General features: G+C 45.0%; 1 protein-coding gene across 2 annotated transcripts in view; it reads right to left on the bottom strand.

Moving 5' to 3' along the window:
- Positions 1 to 25441, bottom strand: part of SCARB2 (scavenger receptor class B member 2) — a 66592-nt gene extending 41151 nt beyond the window's left edge. The window contains exons 1-2 of one of the 2 annotated variants that reach the window (XM_066279177.1): positions 24967 to 25441; positions 3631 to 3788 (exon numbers count right to left, since the gene is read on the bottom strand). In XM_066279177.1, coding sequence (XP_066135274.1) covers positions 3631 to 3788; positions 24967 to 25083 — 275 coding nt within the window. In that variant the 5' untranslated portion in view covers positions 25084 to 25441. The remainder of the gene's footprint in view (positions 1 to 3630; positions 3789 to 24966) is intronic. The other variant, XM_066279178.1, reaches the window with a different exon arrangement.
- Positions 25442 to 26300: the final 859 nt, after the last annotated feature.

Below are 26300 nucleotides of genomic sequence, written 5' to 3'. Positions count from 1 at the left end.
ACATTTATACTCACAGAAAATGCTAAATTTTGGTGAGTGGTTAGTGAAAATAAAATGTATATACATATTTTTTTCCCAACCAAGTTCCAGACCACCTTAAATTGTATCTGGGCCCCTTAGGGGTCCATGGTTCCTGGGTTAGGAACCCCATGTAAGATGTTCCCAGCTTTTCTCGTCAGTAAGTGTAGGTCTCTCTAAAATGGGCACATGGAAGGTGCATGCTAACAATTGGGCACCGTTTTACTTCTAGGATTTTATTCCCATGACCAGATCTACAACAGCACATTAAGACAGTGAACATGTTGGCTTAGATGGATTTTTTCTTTCTTTTCTTTTTTTTTTTTTTTTTTTGTATTTTTCCAAAGCTGGAAACGGGGAGACAGTCAGACAGACTCCTGCATGCGCCTGACCAGGATCCACCCGGCACGCCCACCAGGGGTCGATGCTCTGCCCATCTGGGGCATCGCTCTGTTGCGACCAGAGCCAGTCTAGCACCTGAGGCAGAGGCCATGGAGCCATCCCCAGGGCCCGGGCCATCTTTGCTCCAATGGAGCCTTGGCTGTGGGAGGGGAAGAGAGAGACAGAGAGGAAGGAGAGGGGGAGGGGTGGAGAAGCAGATGGGTGCCTCTCCTGTGTGCCCTGGCCGGGAATCAAACCCGGGACTTCTGCATGCCAGGCCGACGCTCTACCACTGAGCCAACCGGCCAGGGCTGGCTTAGATGTTTTAATGGAAGCCTGCTGGGTTTCTTTGAGTTAGGATTAGAACCCATGTCTTTTTCTCAGGAGATGAGGATCATGACCACAGGCACAGGCACAAGTGAGCCAGAGGGAAAACTGTTAGGGTTTTTCTTTTCTAATTTTTTTTTCTTTTCTTTTCTTTTCTTTTTTTTTTCTGAAGTTGGAAATGGGGAGGCAGTCAGACAGACTCCCGCATGCGCCCGACCGGGATCCACCAGGCATGCCCACCAGGGGCGACGCTCTGCCCGTCTTGGGGCATCGCTCTGTTGCAACCAGAGCCATTCCAGTGCCTGAGGCAGAGGCCACAGAGCCATCCTCAGCGCCAGGGCAAATCTTGCTCCAATGGAGCCTTGGCTGCGGGAGGGGAAGAGAGAGACAGAGAGGAAGGAGAAGGGGAGGGGTGGAGAAGCAGATGGGCGCCTCTCCTGTGTGCCCTGGCTGGGAATCGAACCCGGGACTCCTGCACGCCAGGCCGACGCTCTATCACTGAGCCAACTGGCCAGGGCCTCTTTTCTAATTTTTTAAAATTGATTTTGGAGAGAGAGGAAGGGGGAAAGAGAGAGAGAAAGAGAGGGAGGGAAAGGGAGAGAGGGAGAGAGAGAAAGAGAGAGAGATCCATTTGTTGTTCCACTTATTTATACATTCATTGGCTGATTCTTGTATGTGCCTTGACCAGGAATTGAACCCACAATCTTGGCATATTGGGACAACACTCTTGACAAACTAAGCTACCTGCCTGGTTGTATTACGGTTTTTCTTTAGTTCTCAATTCACCCAAAGGAATTTAGTTAAAGACAAAAACAGCAAAAAGACAAATACTATATGATTGCACTTATATGAAGTATTTATAGCAATAGTTCTCTAGGGGTGGGAGGTGGAAAGGAAAGTGATTCAATGGATGTAGAATTTCAGATCTGCAAGTTGAAAAGTTCCAGAGCTCTGTTTCAGAACAATGTGAATGTAACTAACACTGTTGAACTGTATATTTAAAAATGGTACATTTTATATCATGGTTTTTATCAAAATTAAAAAAATAGTTAAAACTGAAAAACAAACAAACAGGACACTCAGATCCTAGTTCAACTTCTATTGTCCCTGAGTGGACAGACCTGCTCTACCCTGTACGTTTCTTTTTCTTTCTTTCTCCCCCCCCCCCCACCCCATGGATTTGAGAGAGTGGAAGAGAGAGAGAGAGAAAGAAGCTCAACTAATTCCACTCATTGTGCACCCACTGACTGCCTCTCATACATGGCCTGACAGGAGCTCCAGCTGGCAACCTTGGGGTAGAGCTGGTGCCCTGGGGACAGAGCCAGTGACCCTGGATCAAACCTGTAACCTCGGTGCTCCAAATTACGCTCTCTCCACTGTACCACTGTCAAGGGCTACACAGTTTCTTTAGGCATAAAAAACACATACCAAAATATGCTTTCTAAAGACCTAAGAGGGTTTTTGTTTGTTTGTTTGCTTTGTTTGTTTTAAAGACAGAGAGACAGACCAGGACAGACAGGAAGGGAGAGAGATGAAAGCATCAACTCATAGTTGCGGCACATTGATTGCTTCTCATATGTGCCCTGACTGGGGGGGGCTCCAGCTGAGCCAGTGTGACCCCTTGCTCAATCCATTGACCTTGAGCTTCAAGCCAGTGACCTAGGGGTCATGTCTATGATCCCACGCTCAAGCCAGTGACCCCACACTCAAGCCAGCAACCTCGTGCTCAAGCAGGATTCGCCTGTGCTCAAGCCAGTGACCAGTTTCTGTCCTCAGCATCCCAGGCCAATGCTCTATCCACTGTGCCTGGTCAGGTAAGACCTAAGTGTCTTTTAAACATTCTTTTATCTAACAACAGAGCTCATCTTTACAATTCTATATATTGATTTAAATGAACTAAGACAATCCACTAAGAGTAATAATAATAGCAAACAATTAGCACTGATCATGAACTAAGCACTTTATAAATACTGACTCGTTGCCTCATTTAATTCTAACAATCCGTTGGTGGAGGTCCTATTTTTATCTCCACTTTATAGATAAGGCAACCCAGGCACAGAGAACAAGTAAGTGTCAGAGGTGGATTCAAAACAGGCAATTGCATTCTTATCTCTGAATTCCAGCACTTGAGAATCCTAGTGACTCACACACTAAGTGAATCAGTCAGAAACCGCTTGTTGAGCAATCGCTTACAACAGAATTGTGAGGGATCTATACCATTCTGCAGAAGACAGTTCTTGCTGTCTGCTTCCTTCTGCTATCTCTTTTTTGTTGTTGTTTTTTTAAACTCAGAAAGGAGCAACTTTACAGGAAAGATTACTGTAAAGCAACCTTGGGGCTCTGGTCACAGTGGGAGGAGGAATCCTGCAGTAGGGACAATGCTCTGACCTCAGGAGCCCCACTGCCTCCCTCTACTACTAATCTTTGAACAAACAAAGCAGCAACCCTCCTAATTCCCGAGCATATGGAGGAGGCGTTGACGGCCAAAGGCTCCTACCCACACTGCCACTGCCTGTCTCCTACAACCAGCAGGGTGGGGAAGGGAACAAATAAGAGGCCGGGAGATGTTTCTGCAGACCAACGAGTTTCAGGAACTGGTCTAACACTAGTGGGGGCAGAAAATAGGGGAAGGCTCTAGAAGTCACCAGAGAAAATCACAAGGTGACCTTGGAAGGGCTGGGGGTGAGGAGCAGCTCTTCATGGCTCAATAACCACACACTGCCAACTCAGGAGGAAGCAGCTGCATTTCTAACCATAGCAGGCTGAGACACAGCTCCAGGCCACACAGCTGTAATCACAGCCTATACTCCCCACGCACCTCCCAGAAAGTGCTCGTGGGAAAAGACGAGGCCAGGTGGGGTCACTCTGTATTTCCAGAACGTCTGGGAAGCAGTCCAGACTCACCTGTAGGTATATGGCCCCACCTCCTCTACCCGGGGCTTCTCCCCTCTGAGGATTTCCTCTGGATTGGTGACATTGAAGAAATAGAACTGGATGTACACGGGCAGCGGGGGCTTCTTCCAGGAGTCAAAGGTCTCGGAACCATTCTTCAGCACAATATCCTGGGGGGGAGGGGGACCAAAAGGGGTTTACAAAGCGTCAGGCAGCTTTGAACACAGAGTCAGAGAGAAGGACGCTTCCTATTCTGACCTCCTGACTTGCTTATATATATTTTTCACAAGCATGCAACTGCAGGCAGGAGAGCTGGGCCATGCCCTTGCCAATAGGAAGCTCACGGTTCTGTTAAAAGAGAAAAGGTCTACGGAAATATTTGTGGTAATAGAAGGATGCTGGAGCCACAGCTTATGGATGGAAACATGGTGTTGTTACAAAGGCCATAGTTTTTCTTTCAACAGCTACAAAGTTTATTTACAATGGAGAAGGCTTCATAAAAGACATTTACGAGACAACAACTTTTACACATTGGAAATTGTATCAAAAGTAATAATTACAACACAGACAATAATAGGAGATGCACCGAAAACAAAGCTGAATTGGACACATAAGCAATTTCTCTTTTTAATTAATTAACACGAGCTTAAATTTTGTTAGGCAAAGTACCCAAAAGGTCCTGTTGGTTTTGTTACAAAGATTCCACCAATTGACCGGGCAGCTGCTGAGGAAGTTAGGCCATTCTGAGAGGGCCCACACATTCCCAGTTCACTCACGGAAACAAGAACAGAGAGACACACCCAAAAACGCTAGCTTTGGTCCTTCCATTTGAGGGAGAACCACACCGTTCTCTATAGCTCCACCAGGAGGGTCCTGAATTGTCTTTTCTTATTCAATCTTCAACAAAGAGGTGCTTACCCTGTTTTATAGAGGAGGAAGCTGGGCCTCACTTGGGAGTAAGTGCCTGGGGTAGTCTTCGTCTGTAATCCTTCCTTTGTTTTCCCCCTTACTGTGTGCCAGTAGCTGAAGTGTGTCCCCCCCAAATTCATATATTGAAGTCCTAACCTCAGAATGTGACTATATTCAGGGAGGCTTGAAAGTGAAATGTCAGGTTAAACGAGGTCAGACTGTAACCCAATCGGACTAATGTCCATATGAGAAGAGAAATAGTAGAACAATAAACACAAAGGAAAGAGCATGTGAAGACACAGGAAGAAGACAGCTGTCCACGAGCCAAAGATAGAGAGGCCTTAGAAGAAATCAACCTTGCTGACACCTTGACTTTAGACTTCTAGCATCCAGAACTCTGACCCAGTAAACTGTTGTTCAAGCCACCACGTCTGTGGTATTTGTTAGGGCAGTCCTAGCAAACCCAAACTGACACACCGGGCCACCCCTACCCCCATGAGAGGAGTATTCTTCTCACCTTACTGACTCAGGCTTGGCCAAGTGACTTGATTTGATCAACAGAATGTGGGTGAAGAGGCAATGCCCCAATTTTAAGCTAAGATCTAAAGATTATGGCCATTCTCCACCAGCCACCTGTGCCAAAGGAAGCACATGCCCCAGGTAGCTGCTGGTCTTTCAGCCAAGGCCCTAAAATAGCGACATGTGGACCAGACATGAAGCCTGAACTCCAGCCTCGTTCAGCTGAGCCAGCCAAGCTCCACTGCAGCCAGCCTGCACACCGAACTATGAGACAAATGTCACTGTTACAAGCCACTGAGGTTTGGGGACCGTCACCCAGCATGCAGTGGAAGTCTGATTGATATCACGCCCAGAACCTAATATCTAGTAGTCCTAACCATTTTCAGCTTCTCAGTGGAGAAAAACTACATGTTTTCTCAGTAAAAAGTATTGAAGCACTCAATAAAAATAAAAGCATAGACTGCAGATAAACCAAAATGTGAACAGTAATTAACTCTGCGTGTTGGAAATCTGGGTCATTATTATTTTCTCCTTGATGAGATTTTGTATTTTGTATAAATTTACACAGTAAATTTTTATACTGAGTAAAAAAATTAACATTGAAAAAATTGTAAAAAAGAAAATGAAAAGAGGAAAATGGGATTTACCAAAACAGACAATGCAAGGCCACTAGTGAAACAACAGATCCCAAGAGAAGCATCCCCTGACCTTACCTGTCACTCCCCTTGCACTGAGGATTTCAGTGACAATAAACAAAGGGACTGGCTTCAAAATGTGCTAGAAACCACAGGCTAAAATGTACTGTAACACAGCTAGACCTGTGGTGGCGCAGTGGACAGAGCATTGACCCAGAATGCTGAGGTCCCAGGTTCAAAACTCCGAGGTTACTGGCTTGAGTGTGGGCTCACTGGCTTGAGTATGGGCTCACTGACCTAAGTGTGGGATCATAGACATGATCCCATGGTCACTGGCTTAAGCCCAAGGTTGCTGGCTTGAACAAGGGGTCACCCACTCAGCTGGAGCCCCCTAGTCAGGGTACATATGAGAAGCAATCAATGAACAACTAAGGCCACAAGGATGAGTAGATGCTTCTCATCTCTCTCCCTTCCTGTCTCTTTCTCTCTTCCCTCCTGTCTCTATCCTCTCTTAAAAAAAAAAGTACTGTGACACAGCACACAACAGGATGTCACATTTTAGCAGACGAGGCCTCCGATTTAATAAAAGCAATGTTGCAAGGGATCCTAATGATATGGCTCTATTATTAAATAGAAACTATCCCAAGAATCTCTGTAAGAAAAAACAAAGTGACTGTGGAATAAATAAATATAGAAAACCTAAGCTTGGCAAAGCAAAGCTGGTCATCTGGAGGGCTGGAAGGAAAGGCATGTCCACGAACTGGCCATGTCAGTGGGCTGGGGGCCACTTGTGGTTTGGGATCAGTTTAGAACATCTACTCATGAGATTTCTACCTAAATAGCACATTATTAAAATTCTCTTGGCCTTTACTACCAGAACTGATTTACTGATGTGTAATCAGGTTGATAAGACAGAAAAATTTCAAGATAAACCATGAGATCCCCAGACCCAGCTCAGACTCTGTCCTTGCTGAAGCCCTCCTCTTCCCAGTCCTCACACTCACCAATCTCTCCCTGCCCTAGTCACCCAGCAGCCTAATCAGTTATTTTTGGCAGTTGTCGTTTTTTTTTTTTTTTTTAGAGAGAGAGAAAGGGAAGAGAGAGAGACAGGAAGAGAGAGAGATGAGAAGCACCAACTCATAGTTGTGGCACTTCAGTTGTTCATTGATTGCTTTCCCATACATGCCTTGACAGGGGTGGGGGCCTCCAGCAGAGCCAGCAACCTTGGGCGTCAAGCCAGCGATCATGGGGTCATGTCTATGATCCCGCACTCAACCTGGTGACCGCACGCTCAATCCGGATGAGCCCGCGCTCAAGCCGGCAACCTTGGGGTTTCAAACCTGGGTCCTCTGCGTCCCAGGTCGATTCACTATTCACTGCACCACCACTGGTCAGGCTAGGCAGTTTTTTAAAAAGAGCTTCATGATCTTTTATTTCATTTCCTAAACAGGAGTCTTGGCTATCTGCAGAGGAGCAAGGGAGGGAGGCGGAGAGTGAGAGGACCTTAGAACTGCGCTGATCAGGTGTAACCCAGAGGCCCTGGGCAGAAGGGCAAGAGACCGCCTGAAAGTCACACAGCTAGTGAACCTGAGGGCCAGGGCAGGGACCCAGAGCACTTCTCTCCACTCTCCTACCCTGCCTCACACTACTTTAATAAAGTGGGTATAAACATATCACACATTTTAGTTTTACAGGTTATAAGGCAGAGTTCCTCCTCCATAAGGTATACATATAAGCACCTAGAAACAGCTCAGTAACATAAATTTAGCCTACCTTAAATTTAATATAACTATGTATGAGAACGATAACATGTAAATAAATAATAATTTGTCTCCTAGAAGATTTGGAAAACCCAAAAATACTTTAAAATTTGTCTGATTTCATTGATATAAAGACTTCTTTTTCTTGTCCATAAACTTCCAGAAAAAAAGTAGGGCAGTAATTTTCCCTCCTCTGTGAGTTTCTTCAGTAGCTCCCTTAACTGCGTGGATCCTTTCAACCCCATGACACATTATATGTATAGGCATTTCTTAGGAAAAAAGTGGTCAAACAGGAAACATCTTCTAAAAAAATAAGATGTTGTAATCTACATGAAGCATGATAGGAGCAACTGAAAATGAAAAGGAAAGTACAGCTACTCAAGACGATAGCATATTAGGTTCATGTTGGCTTCTTGGAAGAGAACGTGCAGACCTACACAGAGAGGTATTGCGTTTCTTTCCTTTAATCCTCCCCACAGTGTCTAGAACAATGCAGTTCCTGAAGAAATAACTGTTCAATCAATGGAACATACACAAGAACACAAACACACTAGCTCCCACTGACTTTGCTTAGAAGGTGGTGGGAGATAGGAACTTACCATATTTCCCCATATATAAGACACTCCCATGTATAAGATGCACCTTAATTTCGGGGCCCGAAATTTGAAAAAAATGTATTACATAAAGTTATTGAACTCAAGCTTCAGTCATCATAAAATTCACACAACTCCTCATCACTGTCAAAACTCCCATCCATTAGCTTGTCCTCATCTGTGTCTGATGATGAATCACTGTCTTCAACAATGAGCACAAAACAAGCGCAAAAATGCGAGAAATGCAAGTTAAAAAATCTATAACTGTATAAGATGCACCCAGTTTTTAGACCCCAAATTTATCAAAAAACGGTGCATCTTACACATGGAGAAACACGGCAATAGGAGCCATCAAGAGCAGAGCACAAGAAAGCCATGGCCAGTCAAGCCACACGGCCAGGCCTTGCAACAGCAGCGGGATAGCTACACATGCAAGGAGCCTTTAAAGTGAACCCAGAGGAAGTGGCTATTCACTGGTCATTTTAGTCCCACTCAGATGCAGAGACAGTTTCATTAGATTCACTGAAACACGTAGATCTAACACCTATCGGTTTGTGTATCTTATCGGTAATCCAGCACCCTCAAGCGCTAAATGCAGCCAGTTCCTTTTGTGAGTAGAAAGAAAAATCTATGTCTGTTTTGCTGACAACTCTTTAAAGCAGTGCTGTACACATGACTTTCTTGCAAAGTACAGAACTATCTTGTAAATCATGGAAAACCTGTGTGTGCAGGGCATTGTAGGAGAGACCCAGCAACACAGACATGGTTTCTGCATTTCAGAAGCTACCCTCTATTTAGGGGACTATTGATACACACATGCAAGATCATCAGCGATATCAAGTAGCATGTGATAAACGGCAAGGAGTATAATAGTCTCGGTAGTGTTCAGATAATGGATTCTATGAACTGAGATGGAGAAAGGCTGTGTTAGAGTGAGCCAGGAAAAAAAAAAATGAAAAGAAAAAAGAAATAAAGTGAGCCAGGAAGAATGAATAAACAATCAGCAAATAGAAGGAGGTCAGTCGTGGGGGTGGGTGCCGGATCGACAACCAGGGTTGATTCAACTATCCTGTCTGGCTGGACAGAGTGAGCCCTCCTTCCTCCCTGCCTGCTCCACGTCCATCCTTCCTGGAGCCCTCTGCTTGCGCAGAAAGATTGGTTGTGGGAAATGAGACACTAACAGATACAGAGACAGAACAGTGTTAGGTGTGACTGAGTGTGAGTTTTATAGGGAATCAGGAGATTCACTTAGGCAGGTAGGTTGAGGTCACAGGAGTCTGGGTTTTATCTGACACACAATGGGGAGCCATGGAAGGTTTCTGAGATGCAGAATACTATCAAGAGTCAAGCACTATGTTGTCACTTTATCTCATCTAATCCCCCTAATGGTCTACAAGGTAAAAATTATCTTCCCAATTTTACACTTTGGGCGACTAAAGCTCAAAAAGGCCAGTAGAATGCCTAAAGTTTACTAGGAGGGGGTGGAGCTAACCTTTCACCCCAGGCCTTACTGCAAACCCACGCTCCTAGCAAAGGTGAATTTCCCAGAACCCCATGCTCCTGGAAAACAGCAGTGGTTCAGAGTCCCTGCTTTTGTGTTTGGGAAATGGCTTACCAAAGAAACACCCTTTCCCATATGCCATTGCTAAGATGCATAGATGGCCCCCTTTCTTACCTAAGACAAGGCCAGATACCTCTAGACTCTCATTCTTTGCCTCATAATTGAACAGATAAACTGCTCGTTTCCACCAATCAATGGGAACAAAGTGTTTATTAATGTACAGTGTGGTGACTATAGTTAATAATACTGACTGTTGAAAGTTGCTAAGAGAGTGTCACAACACCACACACAAAAAGGTAATTCTGTGAGGTGATGGACAATTAATTAGCTTGATTGTGATAATCATTTTACAATATATATGCATATGAAATGTCATAGTGTACATCTTAAATATAAACAATTTTTTTAATTTTAATTTTTATGTATTTTTTTTTTCGAGAGAGTGAGAGAGACAGGAGGGGAGAGGGAGGGTAAGAAGCATCAACTCATAGTTACATTCACTTTAGCTGTACACTGATTGTTTCTTGTATGTGCCTTGACTGGGGCGAGCCAGTGGCCCCTTACTCAAGCCAGTGATCTTGGGCTTTTCATACCAGCAACCTCTGGACGCAAACTGATGAGCTTTTGGGATCGTGTGGATGATTCACCTACTCAAGCCAGTGACCGCACAAGGAGGAGCCCACACTCAGAGCCAGTGACTTTGGGGTCTTGAACTGGCGACCTCAGCATTCCAGGTGGATGCTTTATCCACTGCGCTACCACTGGTCAGGCAAACACATATAATGTTTATTTGTCAATCATACTTCAATAAAGCTGGGGAAAAATGCTTGTGAGTAAAACTTTGGTTAAGTTTCTCTCCTTCCCAGACCTGTTTACTCCTCCCTGTCAAAGAATAGCCCCTGAGGCTCCCACAGATCACCAGGTCAGAGGTTCTCCCCATGGTAAGCCCTCCTCCTCCCACTGCAATTGTCCTTCCTCCTTTGCCATAACCCTTTCAAATAGCCTCTCCTTGCCTAAGTCAGATTTTTTTTTTATTGGACACTAACTATTTCTAACACTGCATGTTTTGAATTAACACAAGCAAGAGGTGTTTGACAAGGTTACCCTGGCACACTGGAGAAGGGGCTGAATCAAAGGCGACTGTGAGTTCTATTACTGCCATCTTCACGGTGGGGATGAAAGAGTTCCAGGATCTGGTTTGAATTAAAAAAGGGATCTTGTCACTCTAATTAGTCTGCTCAAATACAGACAGCCCAGCAGATGTTAAACAGTAAAAGAGGAAAACAAAAAACAAGGACCTTAGTCATTATCCTCTCTTCCAGTCCTATATATAATTCAGTTTAGGTCGAAACAACAAGGCTTGAGCATAAAATTGGAAATAACCAAAATGTTGAACAGGAAAAGAATGATAGTAAATTATGGTAATTCACAGGTTGGAGTAGGAAGCAACCATCAAAATTATAAACATTATGAAGAAATAAGAAACACGCTTATGATCCATGTTAAATGGAAAACGCAGACGATGTAAAGCATGTGTCTGTGTGGACAAGACTAGCAGATAGAATACAAACATGGAAATGGGAGTGAAATGTAGAGAAGAATTTCGGTCTTTTAGTTATGCTCAAAATCTCTAAGCCTCCCCACTAAACATCGAATAGCACGTGTCTCCTTGGAATGGGATTGTGAGGAGTCTCCCATTCTCTCCGTTAAGTTTTTCTGCATTGTATGCATTTTTTATAACTGAAATGACTTCTACAAGTAGGAAAAAAAAAAACCCGTTCTCTTAAGATTTTTTTTAAAGTGAAAATCTAAGAAAGAAACTCAAATACTGGAAAGTGTTATTAATAGTCCCTAAGGGAAAGAGCCCTGGCCGGTTGGCTCAGCGGTAGAGCGTCGGCCTAGCGTGCGGAGGACCCGGGTTCGATTCCTGGCCAGGGCACACAGGAGAAGCGCCCATTTGCTTCTCCACCCCTCCGCCACGCTTTCCTTTCTGTCTCTCTCTTCCCCTCCCGCAGCCAAGGTTCCATTGGAGCAAAGATGGCCTGGGCGCTGGGGATGGCTCTGTGGCCTCTGCCTCAGGCGCTAGAGTGGCTCTGGTCGCAACATGGCGACGCCCAGGATGGGCAGAGCATCGCCCCCTGGTGGGCAGAGCGTCGCCCCTGGTGGGCGTGCCGGGTGGATCCCAGTCGGGCGCATGCGGGAGTCTGTCTGTCTCTCCGTTTCCAGCTTCAGAAAAATGAAAAAAAAAAAAAATAGTCCCTAAGGGAAAGAAAGAGTGGATACAAAAAGAACCCACTTCATCTAAGCTTTCCCTCTGTTCTTGCGAAACAAAGGCAGGCTGATGCCTCATCACTGTGCTTAGCTCTCCCACAAAAGCTCCAAAGGCCCCCATCCCCCACAGAGGGCTTTATTTCTTTTCCTATTCTTGTCAGGATGGTTGATTTAGCATTGTGTATCCCTCGCTGGCATTTCCTGACAAGCATCACAGTGCATGGAGAACTCTAGAGTGAGAAAGGACTTGCAGTTTTGTTCACTTATTAAAGAAAATCACTTCAGAATTATAAACCCTGGAAGAGCCCGTAGTGTGGATGAACAGATGGTTAACTGCCCGAGTTTACCTTGCCAGGTTTGTATACAGCTCTCAGGCAGCCAGAAGTCCAAAGACAAATGGAGGAGTTTCCAGAAAAGGGGAGGGGGAGGCAAAATCCTCTCCAGACGAGAGGATAAAACTGGCTGTTCTTAAAACAGTCTGACTTGAGCCCCTTCCTCCAAGTTGACTAAGAAAGTTTCGGGGTAGAAATAAACATTAAGTAGACTTGAGACCTTAACTAAAAAAAGCTAATGAAAATCCTAACAAAAAAACAAAAACAAAAAACAATCCTTGACAGCTTGCCAGAGTCACACTGATAGCAGATGTTACAATCTGGGTTGTCCTCACTGTCTCCACCCACATTGCCCGTCTGTTACCCCGCCCACTCTTAGTTGAGTCGATGCCCACTGAAATCTCACATCACCTTTTATTCCATTCAAATCTCACCCTCAGGTGTGTTGGCTTTTCCTGACCTTTAATGTGTCTCTTTTCCTCCACCCTCTATGGCTGGACATTTGTCAAGGAACCCACTGTAAATCTCAGAGAAGACTGCATGGTTGTGTGTGTGTGGTGGTGGCACGGAGGGGGGGGGGCGGGGGACAGAGGGAAGTTCATAAACATAGCTGCCAACATTTCTAAAACTGTTCCTTCTTTATTTTTATTTCTTCCCCCTGCCATTTAGCTCAGAGAAGGACAACTGCCATTATTACCACCGTGCCAGCTGCTACTGACTGTGAGCCTTCCGGAGTCAGGTGCTGTGCTAGGGCTGTACGGGCTCTAAGCCTTACACTGGCCCTGCAAGGTCCCATTTTGCAGATGAGCTAATAGCACTGGCTTTTCCAAGCTCACAGAGCCAGCAAGTCAAGTCAAATCTGACCAAGTCCAGGCCTGTGGGTTTGCAAAGCCCATGCTTGGCCACTCCAGCAGCTGCTACATGCCGCACCCTCGGGGCAAGTCCAGATTCAGCTAGTAAAAATATGGGATGCCCGAGTAGCTCTCAAACACTGCACCGGCTATGTCAAAAATGCTTCCATTCTCAGGTGACACATGCTGAAGGATTTGGGGGCAGAGTGTTCTAATGCCTGCAACTTGCATTCAAACAATTGAAGAAAAAGCACACATCAGACAGAGATGAAGTAAATATGGCAGGATGTTAACAACCGATAAATTGAAGTGAATCAAATACTGCATGAGACGTCCTAAAATAGTATTCTTTGTTTATCTGATATTCAAATTTAAGTAGGCACCCTGTATTTTAACTGGCAACCTTACAACAGAGAGACTAGGACACTGCAGAGCCATACGTGGGCTCTGAGGCCTTCCTGGGGAGTCAGCCCTTCCGTCTAGAGACAAAGAAACAAGGACAGCTGTGTGAGGTCAGGGCGAACACCCTGCTGGACCTGACACGTGAGGGAGCGAGAAAGGAAGAGTGAGCTCTCGAGTTGCCAGGTGGCTGCTCCACCCGGTTTGCTAACGTATCCAAAGACAGCACCTCAAACTCCTGCCACGAGATGGTCCAGAGAAGGGCTGCATTTGGATCTTAAACTTCTAATTTCTGCCCCCAGATCCTGAGGGCTTTCAATTATATATATGTCCAGGATCTTGCTCTGCAAAGAAAGAACTCAGAAACTGACAAGTAAAAACCCTAACCTTGAGCCCAAGAATGTTTGGCACAGAAGTCATTCATTCCACTGGATACAAGGAGCCAGTTTCCCTGGTTCACAAGGAGTCCTTTGCTCAGTCAAAACAGAAAGCTGTGGCTTGAAAACAACTGATCCTCCCCCGAGGACTCCGCTGTGGTGGTGACAGCCACCAGACAAGCCCTGTAATCAGCTGAGTCTTCCAGTTATGCTAGACTAAAATCAACACAAAGTCCTCAATCAGTTTTATAATGTGATTTTGGATACTGTTTATTAATTTTAGCCAAGCAGAGCAAGATAAATTTTTCCAGGCATAATACTGTGGGCACTGCCACCAAAAGAAATATTGGAATGATTATTGAGGTATGTGGTGAATCTGCAGTGTGTGTCAACAACCAAAACAATCATTTGGACTGAAAAACTGACTTTTCAGTTAATTAGACTGTGTGTGTGTGTGTGTGTGTGTGTGTGTGTGTGTTTAGGAGCTTTTGATACGCCCAACAGGCATAGGTGGTGGTATTAAGAAGAAATTTAGCTAAGGACACAAAACAAACATGCATGTAACTGAACAATTATGTGCAAGGCTCAGTAATTCAGCCAAAGAAAAGCTTATGCTTCAAATTATTTAGATCATTTCAGTTGTATGAATCCATTGTAAAATTCCACCTGGTCATCTCACAGGCTCCCCAAGGTCAACGGGATCAAAAATGGACTCATGATTTTCTCCCCTACCCAAATCACTAAGTCCTACTGATTTTACCTCCCCCTCGTCTCCTTTTCTGATCCTGTGCCCCATACCACCAGCTTGGACTGTGGCAATACTGTAGGTGGTCTCCTAACTGGTCTCCTTCTCTCTGGCATTATTCCTTTCAAATCCATTATCGACCTCAGCCTCGAGAGAGTTCTATCAGAAATGTCTGTCTAAGCAGACACTCCCCAGGGCTCACAGGATAAAGTCTGAGGTCCCGACTCCACTGTATTAAGTCCTGCCATGACTTGACGCAGCCTGTCACCTGTCTTCATCTGTCATTTCCTGGTAGACACATTACGCACTAGCAACACTCAACAGATCACTGTTCCCCAGGTACAGGCTGGATTAGCTGCCTCTGCCAAGAGCTGACAGCACTTGATACAGTCACAAGACACAATACAATCAAGTTAACCTGTAGAGCTTGTTTGGGAAGGCAACGGGAAGAGGGCTGTTGAGTCAGCTGTCCTGGTAGAAGCCACTTTCAAATGATAAAAATAAGCATTCAGAGAATTGCATTGGGCTTTGATGGGAATAGGAAATAGTTCTAAAGAAACTTTCAGGACTCAAGAGAACCGATGATTGTTCTTTCAGTTCAATAGAGTGCATTTAATAATTAAACAGTACTTCAGTATCCATGTTGCCATCTACACAGTCTAAATTCACCCAGCGAGAAGGCAGACCAGCTTTGAGAACCTGGCCTCACAACGAGTAGATGATTCTTATTGGAGTCCGGGTTAATAAAACACCAAATATCAAACAGTTGGTTTGCTTTGTTTTTAAATTTTTTCTCTGAAATTGAGCAAAACCAATCTAGATTCTTGTAGCAATATAATTTGTACTACTTATCTTTTTTATTTCTCTGTTGAAATAAAAGAAATAAACAGCCATTACCATTCTATCCTTATTCTCTGACCTTATTTTAACACAGAAACAAAAGCATTGACATTCTCTTTTATTTTTGTTGTCACTGTTGTCAAATTAATTTTGCTTTAAATGTAGTGAAAATAATTTCAGCTAATGTGATCTGACACTTGAGGTTCAAATGTGAGTTCATGTGCAAGTTGCTCCTCTGTCTGTACATTACACACAGGACAATATGAGAAAACAGCTATCCCAGAAAAGTTCCTGCTGCAAAACACCCACTAAGATGCTTTTTTTTTTTTTTTTCCATTTTTCTGAAGCTGGAAACGGGGAGAGACAGTCAGACAGACTCCCGCATGCGCCCGACCGGGATCCACCCGGCACGCCCACCATGGGGCGATGCTCTGCCCACCAGGGGGCGATAATCTGCCCATCCTGGGCGTCGCCATGTTGCGACCAGAGCCACTCTAGCGCCTGAGGCAGAGGCCACAGAGCCATCCCCAGCGCCCGGGCCATCTTTGCTCCAATGGAGCCTTGGCTGCGGGAGGGGAAGAGAGAGACAGAGAGGAAAGCGCGGCGGAGGGGTGGAGAAGCAAATGGGCGCTTCTCCTGTGTGCCCTGGCCGGGAATCGAACCCGGGTCCTCCGCACGCTAGGCCGACGCTCTACCGCTGAGCCAACCGGCCAGGGCCCACTAAGATGCTTTTTAAAAGCTTCCAGAACCCTATCCAGTTGGCTCAGTGGTAGAGCGCTGGCCTGGCATGTGGATGTCCTGGGTTCGAATCCCAGTCAGGGCACACAGGAGAGGAGGCCATCTGCTTCTCCAACCCTTCCCTCACCCCCTTCTATTTCTCTCTCTCTCTCTCTCTCTCTCCCTTCTCCTGCAGCCATGGCTCAACTGGTTCTAGTGAGTTGGCCCTGGGCGTTGAGGATGGCTCCCTTGGAACCTCTGTCTCAGACGCTAAGGATGGCTCAGTTGCCAAGCAATGGCTCAAGATGGCAGATCACCCACCAATAGGGGGCTTGCCTGGTGGATCCCAGTTGGGGTGCATGTGGGAGTCTCTCTTCCTCCCTTCTTCTCACTTAAAAAAAAACAACTTCCAGGTAATTACAAATGTGAAACCAAGGTTGAGAACGGCTGGCTTAAAGGGAGAGAAAGCAGCCAGCAGATGGACCCTTAATCACAAGGACCGGGTGAAAACTGGAGAACTTTATATGTATGTGCGTCAAGAAATCGAAGGAAAGAGGATTTGAAGATATGAATAAATAAGTGTGGCCATGAAAACGATACCTGGGTTCCGTGTATAACTTATGGAGCCAGGTATTACTTTGCAACCTGTTTGGTTGGGATTATATCTCTCAGAGATGAAAAGTGATGTTTTCATTGCTTATTTATCTATGTCTCTTCTTCCTTATATTAGTCTTGATTATTGGAAATACAGTGTTCAAAGCAAATATCCTTAAAATGGGACTTGGAAGAATGAGTACCTTACTCTAACAATGGCATTCTGCTTCTCTCTCTCTCTCTCTTTCTCTCCAGGGTATAAAGCTCAGATGCTAGATGGCCGGGTGGGCCAGGTAAATGAGGGAAGTGGATGTGAGCTTGTACATTTGTTGGCCTGTGAAACCATAGCAACAGTATTCACTTCTACACAGAAATATGCATTCATTTTTGTTAAACACCCGACCCTCTCAGGCTATCTTTCATTTTTCTTCGTTTGGTAAAGGGGGTCAGAAATGAACAGATAGGTCTCTACTCTGAGACAGGCCACAGAGCAAGCACAATGACAAGGGCACGTTCATCGAGCCTGGGAATCAGGAAGCCATCAGGAGTGTGAAGGACAGCAGGAACAGGGAGGGAGGTCCCGTCTGAAGGGCGCCCTCTATTCTGCTCAGACTGCTGTCACACAGGGCTGCGGTGGGGCCCGCACTGCAGAGCCACCTGTTTCAAGAGAAGCTGGAAATCTGGATTTTTGGATGAAGTTTCCAGATTTTAAAGGTATAAATATTAGTGAGGCAAAAGTGACCACTGGTGCCTGACCAGGCAGTGGTGCAGTGGATAAAGCGTTGGACTGGGATGTGGAAGGACTCAGGTTCGAGACTCCGAGGTCGCCAGCTTGAGCGCGGGCTCATCTGGCTTGAGCAAAAAGCTCATCAGCTTGGACCCAAGCTGGCTCCAGCAAGGGGTTATTCCGTCTGTTGAAGGCCCGCAGTCAAGGCACATATGAGAAAGCAATCAATGAACAACTAAGGTGTCGCAACGAAAAACTGATGATTGATGCTTCTCATCTCTCTCCGTTCCTGTCTGTTTGTCCCTATCTATCCCTCTCTCTGACTCTCTCTGTCCCTGTAAAAAAAATAAAAAATAAAAAAATAAAAGTGACCACTGGCCTACAGAGTGGATCAAAAAAGTAGAACTAAGCAACAAGAACAACAATATGCAAAACACAGTCATTCCTTGGAGATATAAGTTTTTGTCTATCCATTCTCCCATTCATCCAAGCAACATTTACTGATGATCTACTCTGTCTGGCATTGTATTTGGCAGTAAGGGAAGATGATACAAAGCTACTATGGCAGGACCCCGACCTTCACAGAAGGCTTTCAGGCTAGCATTAAGTACCACATTCTGTCATATGGGTTGACAACCCCTGCCAGGGCTGAGGCTGGAGGGGCATCACCGAGTAATTCAACTATGGTGATGCGAATATCCTAGTCTACTTTGACCATCACACAAGAAAAGACAGGATATTCCCGGAACCTGCATCAGTGATGTCACAAAGTACTAAAAGGCCATTTCATATTTAACATGTTAATAAAAAATCCTGCTGGTTTGAAAACAGTAATAATACAGTTTTCAAGCTGGTCTTCCAGGAATATAACAGATATTATGTTATTTTTTTAAGTTATTCTAAAAATCAACATAATGAAATGAAAACGAAATCAGCAGTTCTCAAAGTATAGTCTGAGGACCCCTAGGGGTCCACAGGTGAAAACTAATTTCATATAATACCAGACATCATTTGCCTTGTTCGCCTTCTTTCTCTCATGAGCGAGAACAGAGTTTTCTAGAGGCTACACAACCTTTGATGATGTCATCGCTCTGACAGCTGATGGTATATTTAAAAAAAATTTTATCAGTTTTAAATTCTAATATTGTAAATATCAAGAAATATAACGCAGAGAGACGTAAGTTCTTTGGGGTCCTCAATATTTTTTAAGACTGTAAAGGGGTCTGAGGCCAAAAAATGTGAATCAGATTATAAAATCTCTAAGAATAGAGACAGTGTCTGGTGTAGTATCGTAGCCATGCGTGTTGCCTCACAGATTACCCACGCTCGGTAAATATTTGCTAAATGAATGGATGACTATATATCTAAGAGTGCTTTCAGATATAGAGAGCAAACACTAAAAGTTGCCTTTATTTTCCTCAGTCGCTTTTGACAAGCTACTAGCTTTGCTTAGAAGGAGTTCCTTCATTAGGGGTCCCTTCATGAATGTGTGCGTGTGTGTATCTTGATGCTATATAGGCCATAAACAACTAGTTATTTGGCCAACACCCTGTGTTTTCATTAATGATTTTATAATCCCACCTGCTGATTCCTCCCTGGGACCAGGCAAACGTCTGGCAGAACAGATGGTCTCGTTGCTGTGGCCTGACAGAATGAAATCTTACACTTCATCCAACAAAAAGGCAAACATAGTTCCCACAAGCAAGAACCTTCCCTTCCCCCTGATCTTTCTTTCAATGTAATCTTGCAGAATAATAGTAATTATTATTAGTAGTCTCAACTAGAATTGCCATCTCTTTTCTATGTCAATTATACCTCAATAAAGCTGAAATTATAGATAAGAGTGGGATTAGAAGCACCCCATTTTTGTAAAGTGTATACATAAATACAAAAGTAGACTAATCAACATATGTTAACAGTAGTTATTGCTGCTTTATTAATTTCTGTTGTATTTGACTTTATAATGGCATGCATTTTTTTATCAGAAAAATAAACAAAAATAAAGAATCAAATACAAAAGTACAAGAAAAAGAATTTTGCCATCTTAAGGAGTGAAGACCTGGGCTAAGCAATCACCATGCAAACCAGTAATAAACTTCATGGACAGCTCCGTTTCCTGCATGCTGTTCTAGGGAGTCTCATTCAGCAGGGTTGCTCCGTTTCCTGCATGCTGTTCTAGGGAGTCTCATTCAGCAGGGCTGGTTGGCGTTGTATTTTTTTAAATCTCTGTAAATGATCTGGATGCAGTTCTGAAAGTCTAGAGACTGCAGTGAGAAGTACTGGTTTGCTCCCTTGTCTTAATCATTAATAATGAATGCACTCATGGTCACCATGAATTACTAAGATGTTGAAAGAAACATAATATGATTTTGATATCACAAGACCACATTTTAAAACCCAGAGAAGAGTTGCATACTTTTGCTTAGGAGTTAAAGAATCATGCAAAGATACTGCCTCTGTTTATAAATCTACAATTGTTGCTTATGCCGAGCCAATCCCATTGCTCTGTGACAAATTTGGAAAGGAGAAACTAAGAAATGAGGCATGTTCATGGGAGGCTCAGCAGTTGGGAGTTCACAAAGGGTGAGGCTGAGGAAGCCCCAGTTGAGCAAGCAGCCTGGGCCCAACAAGTAAACAGAGGAAGCTGGTTGGTGGGAAGCAGAGGCAGGAAGGAGAGACACAGAGTGTGCTGAGTCCTGCTGACTTTCCAGTTTCCACTGCACTCTGAGGAGCCTTACTGTACCGTGGTTCTCATGCTGAGATTTCTGTGAGTTTCCTCCTGCAACTTTAGAAAAAGAAATAAAATCCTATCTTTCTTTAGCTGGCTTGAGTGGGCCTCAGCTCCTTACAGAGCATTGCTCCTCTTCAATGCCAAGAAGCGGAGGACAGTGCGATGTATGAGGATAGAAGTCATCGTCCTAATCAGGGATCTTTTGAAATGAAAGAAGGTGCTAGGAAATTACGCTAGGACAACTGGTATAAATAAACCAGAACTATCACCTGCAATAAGATGTATGGTCGTCCTGGGGGCGGGACACATGAATTAGAAGACCCAGCTGACATACCTCGCCCTATCCCTTCCTTTTCATTTGGCCTTCTGTAAGTCACTTATCTATGTTTCTGGTGTCATAGAAACATAAAGGCTATTTGATATCTACCACCATCCATTTATAAATGACCATAGTCTCAGTTTCCTTCACTGCAAAATAACAGATTAAGGAATGTCTAAGGTTTCTTTTTCTTTCTTATTCTAAATTTCTAAGTCTTTATAACTCTAAAAAAAAAGGCAATTTGGGAGATAAGGTAGTTATGTAAGATGGAGCCCTTTATTATTTATATAGTTGCCCTGGTTGAATAGCTCAGTTGGTTGGAGCATCTTCCCAAAGTGTAGAGGTTGCTGGTTTGATTCCCAGTCAGGGCCCATTCAGGAACAGATTGGTGTTCCTGTCTCTCTCCCTTCCTCTCTCTAAAATCAATACAATAAACATTAAAAAGAAAAAGATTATATATAGTTGATGGTTTTTACATAAACAACAATGAAGATACTTCACTAACTTGACTTTTGAAAAAAAGGCCTGTACATATTCACTAATCAATGTTATCTGGTTAAATTATCAATGATTATATGTCTTGGGGCATCAGCAGAGCAGCTCCACAGTTGCTATGGTTTCCCAAGAGGCCAGCTGGGACTCACTTGCTCAGAGCCTCTGGTTCTGGCAAAGGGTAAGTGTATTTGTCCTGCTCATCTTCCCCAAGACCTAACGCTATTGTCCTTCCTTGGCCTGTAGGAAGCAAACGGAAGCAAAACGTGAACGATCTCTCTCCCTCTCCCTCTCACTGCTTCCCTTGCCAGCCCAGCTTTGGCCAACTCTGCACCCCCATTTCTGGGAGGTGTTCAAACGGTCAGCAAGTCTAAGGCCAAATTTAGTATTCTGAGCTGCCCTGCTGCTCTCAAGCAAAAGTCACATGGCCATGTCATAGAATGTCAGGATTTGGGAGCTAGGAGGAAACAAATCTACTATATAAGCTTCAGTTTCCGGATGAGAGAAGAATAACCAGAAACTATAACAATTGTTAATACTCGGGCTTTGTAAAAGAGACTGTGCTAGATGCTTTATACCAATTATTTTATTTTATTCTTGTGACAACCCTAAAGGAGCTATTCTTATTACCCTCAATTTCAAAATGAGGAAACTGAGGTTTAGAGGGGTTCAATAGTTTGCTACTCAGCTCGTTCAACTTAACCCAAGTATTTGTTAGTGCCAGAAAAAGGACTTTTAACCATGTTCTGCCGATTCTCAGGACATTGTTCTTTCAGGACAATGATCAATAGTGAGGCAACCGGCATTCATAATGTACCTACCGTGTACCAGGCACTGTGCCGGGCGCCAGGACAATCAGTTACCAACTGAAATGGAAGGCATAAAATCCTGCCCTTGTGGGCTCTACAGAGGAAAAGAGATTGCTGGGTCTGTGCAAAGCTCCGTCTTCAGGGAGATCAAAGTGCTTGATAGAGGAGGCTGCTCACTGCTCAAATTTCCCCCAGGATGTGAGTGTGGACAGACAAGGAGGGAGGCATCACTACGCCTCTTCTGCATTTGAGAAAAGTGGAGCAGAAGCAACTATAGGGTTCGCCCAACACAAACCAGGAATCAGTGAGGCCAACTAGTCTTGGCTCCTTCCACTTTATGCACTGGCCAAAATTAGGATCTCCCTGCAATCACCTCTGATCATGCAGGACTCAAAGCCAATTATAACTTGAGGCAAATACTTCTGACAGGAATTATAATAAAAAACTTCTCTCATAGCCAAACCTATTCATGAGAATTTCATCCCTTTTCTCTCTTCTCTTTTTGTATAAACCAGCCAGAGCATGGAAACCTTCAAATGACATTATGTAACTAAGAATGGAGAGTATCAGGGTGGATTATATTACAAGTATATAAATGTAAAGTTATGAGTGAATTGTTCCATAATAATACTATTGGATATATAATAATACTATTGGAATATCCTATAATAATACTATTGGAAATAATAACAACACCCATAATTGATCGCCTATTTGGTGCCTGTTACTGTGCTGAGTGTTCTATACAGATGACCTCAGTCTCACAACAGCACACACAGAGGCAGATCCAGGGTTTCTGTGAGGCAGCCTTCCTAACAAAAAGAAAATCTTGTATGCAGAATTAGGTACAGGGTCTTGGAAGGGCCTAGGCAAGTGAGGGGCCCAAAGCTTAAGCTTTATGGGTTTCATGGCAAATGCAGCATTGTGCCCAAGACAGCTTAACAGTCTTGCTTTTCCAAGTAACGAAATTAAGGCTCAGAGGAGTTAAGTAACTTGCCCAAAGTAAAAAATCTTGTAAATAACAAGGCTAGGATTTGAACACAGGTGTCTGACTTGAAATCTCATGTATACTTTTCTTGGCTTATATAGCTTCTAACAACAAAAAATAAAACTGTTATCATTTACAAAGCACTATCTATATCCCATGAAAATCCACCCATTTTCCTTAAGAATTCTTATAACTTTTCTACTTACATGAGTCATTGTTATTCCCATTCACAGACGGGAAAATCAAGACACAAGAAGGATTAAGCACCTACCTAGCAGAAGGTCACCCAGCTAGTACATTGGTGGAGCCACGATTCATGCCCAGGAGTGCTGATCTGCAGAATCCTTACTCTTGCCCACTATTCCATGCTACCACCCTATAGGTCAGGGGTCGGGAACCTTTTTGGCTGAGAGAGCCATGAACGCCACATATTTTAGAATGTAATTCCGTGAGAGCCATACAACGACCCGTGTATGTTACACATTATCCAATAAAAATTTGGTGTTGTCCTGGAGGACAGCTGTGATTGGCACCAGCCACCCACAAGCATGAATGAGCGGTAGGAAATAAATGGATTGTAATACATGAGAATGTTTTATATTTTTAACGTTACTATTTTTTTATTAAAGATTCGTCTGCGAGCCAGATGCAGCCATTAAAAGAGCCACATCTGGCTCTCGAGCCATAGGTTCCCGACCCCTGCTATAGATGATCCAGGAGAGCAGGATAGTAGTGATGAGAACATGTAACCTCTGGTTGATACAATATTCCCATATCTGTTCTTTGTCATTTGGTTTTATACACATTGTACAGTCTCTTCCTTAATGGGGTTGGGCAATTCTGAAAATCCACTTATTCTATAGTTTATTTGTTGGATCAGAGCCCAATTCCCATGGAGAAAACCATGTGAAAAGCCAATCACCAAATAGCAATGCAAACTCAAGCCCCAGCCAAGATGCCTTACAACTCCCCTATACCCCATGAAGTATAGACCCACAGAGCATCCCATGGCGAGATGTTTAAGAATTTTCAGGTGGACAAGAGTGAAGAACTGGTTCAGTTTTTTCTTGAATATGGGTGCTCAGGGAAAACATGATCTTTAAGAAGTTCAGATAATGGGCTTCATCTTCCCTTGGCAATGTGAACTTTAAAAAAATTAAATTATACTTTGCCAATTTTTTAAAAGTTGCATTTAACTGTCAGATTTCAAGTAATTGGTGGTTTTTGGAAACATCTATTAAAGGAATATGCCTGTCGCCACCTGGAATGAGACAACTTTACTCACAGGGAGTGAGTGCAGTGACCAAACTGGACAGGCCAGGGATGTTTCATCCAGTCAGCAGCAAGTGCAAACCAGAGGGAGAAATTAAGCATGCAGTTATGGGTGCTACAAAGAAGGGCTGCTAAAAAAAAAAAAAAAAAAAAAAAGGAAAAGGACTGCTCCAATGATTTTTTGAAAGGAAAAAGTGATTGCACTAACTCTCTCTAGTTCCTCTTCCCACACAGATTGGTGTGTGTGCGTGAAAGGGCAAAAGAAATGACCATTAGTGAAGTCAAATGCTAAAGAAGTCTTCAGAAATGATTAGCTAGCTCTCCAATCCATTCACATAGGGGGAAGAGACAGTCAAATTTAAGAGTCAATAAGTGCATCTTTGCAGGAAGCTTATGACTGTTTGAGAAGAGCGAGAGTCAATAATGAGGCAAAGCAACACAGATTGTTGGTACAAGACACCACCCTCTAAGAGGCACAGGACTCTGATGTTGTGTCACCCAGGCCAGAGGCCTGGCTTGTTACCAGCTGCCCTGCCTGGCCCAGGAAGGCAAGAACACAATAGACTGCACACCCATACCACTCAAAGGCCACAGCAAGCAGCCAACAAACTCTCCTCTTTTGTGGTGTCTTTCATTTAGTTTTGTTTTTTTCATGAAGAAGGAGAGGAATGAGTTTGGGCCCAACAGAGATCAGGGTGTAGGGAGGGTGGGGGTGGAGGGGATGCAAATGATCAAATATAAGCGAAAGCTTTTTCTCAGGAGTCTAGATCCACAGTCTTATTTATGGCTACAAAGGGAGTATCGTCATTTCCATTCCTCTCCATCCTTCTTTAACTCTCACCGTGGGAGGGAAAACTGGAAGTGGACACACGGACACGGACACACACACACACACATCCCTGCTCACCTTCCCGATCGTCTGGTCCACGGCCTTCTGGAAGACCCGAGCCACTAGCAGCGTGACGCTGGTAACCAGCAGTAGCAGGGACAGCGTCCCCACCGCGTAGAAGCAGCACCTGCCCATGCTGCGCGCGGCTCCCAGGCAGGGCGGCGACCGGACCGGGAGGAGGGAGGCTGCCGCTGCGGCCGCCGCAGAGCTGCGGAAAGACCCGGAGCCTCGGGCTCCGGCCGGGCGCCGCGCGCGTCTCCGCGGTCCGCGGCGGGGCGAGAGGGACCGCGGGGCACCTGGCCCGCCGGGCCGCCCAGGAGGGCAGCGAGCCGCTCTGGTTTCGGTTTCCGCGCTAGGCCGGCGGCGGTGCCCGCCCGGCGCAGCTCGGGTGCCGGAGACGGAGAGCGCAGGCCGTGGCGCTCGCCCGCCCGCTCGCCGCGCACTCGGGAGGCGACAGCCAGCAGCTGCGCGGAGAGGCGGGCGGGGCGGAGGCTGAGCCCGCAGTCATGTGCCCCGCGGCGGAGGCCGCCATTCGGCCCGCGCGGGCAGCGCCGGTGCTGGCGGCCCCCTGAGCCCGGCCAGGGCCCTCCGCGAACCCGCCGGCTCGCTGTAGGCCCCGCGGTCGCTCCCCCAATAAAACCGCCTGTCTTTGGCTCATTCTCGTCTCCACATGTGTACTGCGGGCCTACCGAGTGCCGAGCATGGGCGTTCAGGGTGGAGAGCACATTCCCCTGCCCTGGGCAAGCTCACGAGCGAGCGGGGACACGATTGCAGCAATTACAGGGCAATGTAACAGTGCTCTTGGGAGGTGCGTGCTACCCTGTGACCTAGGACCCCACATTGAACTGTATTTGGGGGGATGCGTAAGGGTTTGTCCCTTGAGGGGTGTGTACAAATGAGGAAAGAGGCACTCTAAGGAGAAGAAAAAGATGTGCTAAGACACTGGGGGTGAAAGAGCCAGACTGACTGTAGGAGGAAAGAAGGAAGTTTCTTTTGATTACAGGTTCAGGTGTGCAGTGTGTGGAGTGGGAGGTGTTGAGGCCTCCTGGGCGGGGTCAGACTATGAAGTGCTCTTTGTGCCTCACAGAAGAGTTGGGACTTCATCTCTTAGCACTGGGAGTCATCAAGAAGCCTCAAGCACACAGCCACCGCCCTGACCCTGACGGTGGCATCAGCTTTGCTCACCATTCTGCCCCAGGCACCCAGGCTAAACTGCACACAGCAAGGGCTCAGTAAATATTAGGGGAATGAATGGCAGCTCTATGCCAGGCCTTGGCTAGGTGCTTACATGCACCCACTTATTTAACACCCACAGCAGCCCTGGGACTATGTGGCTGTTTGTCCCAGTCCCT

This window comes from Saccopteryx bilineata, chromosome 5 (assembly GCF_036850765.1).
Source record: "Saccopteryx bilineata isolate mSacBil1 chromosome 5, mSacBil1_pri_phased_curated, whole genome shotgun sequence".
In the NCBI taxonomy this organism is placed as follows: domain Eukaryota; kingdom Metazoa; phylum Chordata; class Mammalia; order Chiroptera; family Emballonuridae; genus Saccopteryx; species Saccopteryx bilineata.
This window is presented reverse-complemented; position numbering and strand designations above follow the sequence as displayed.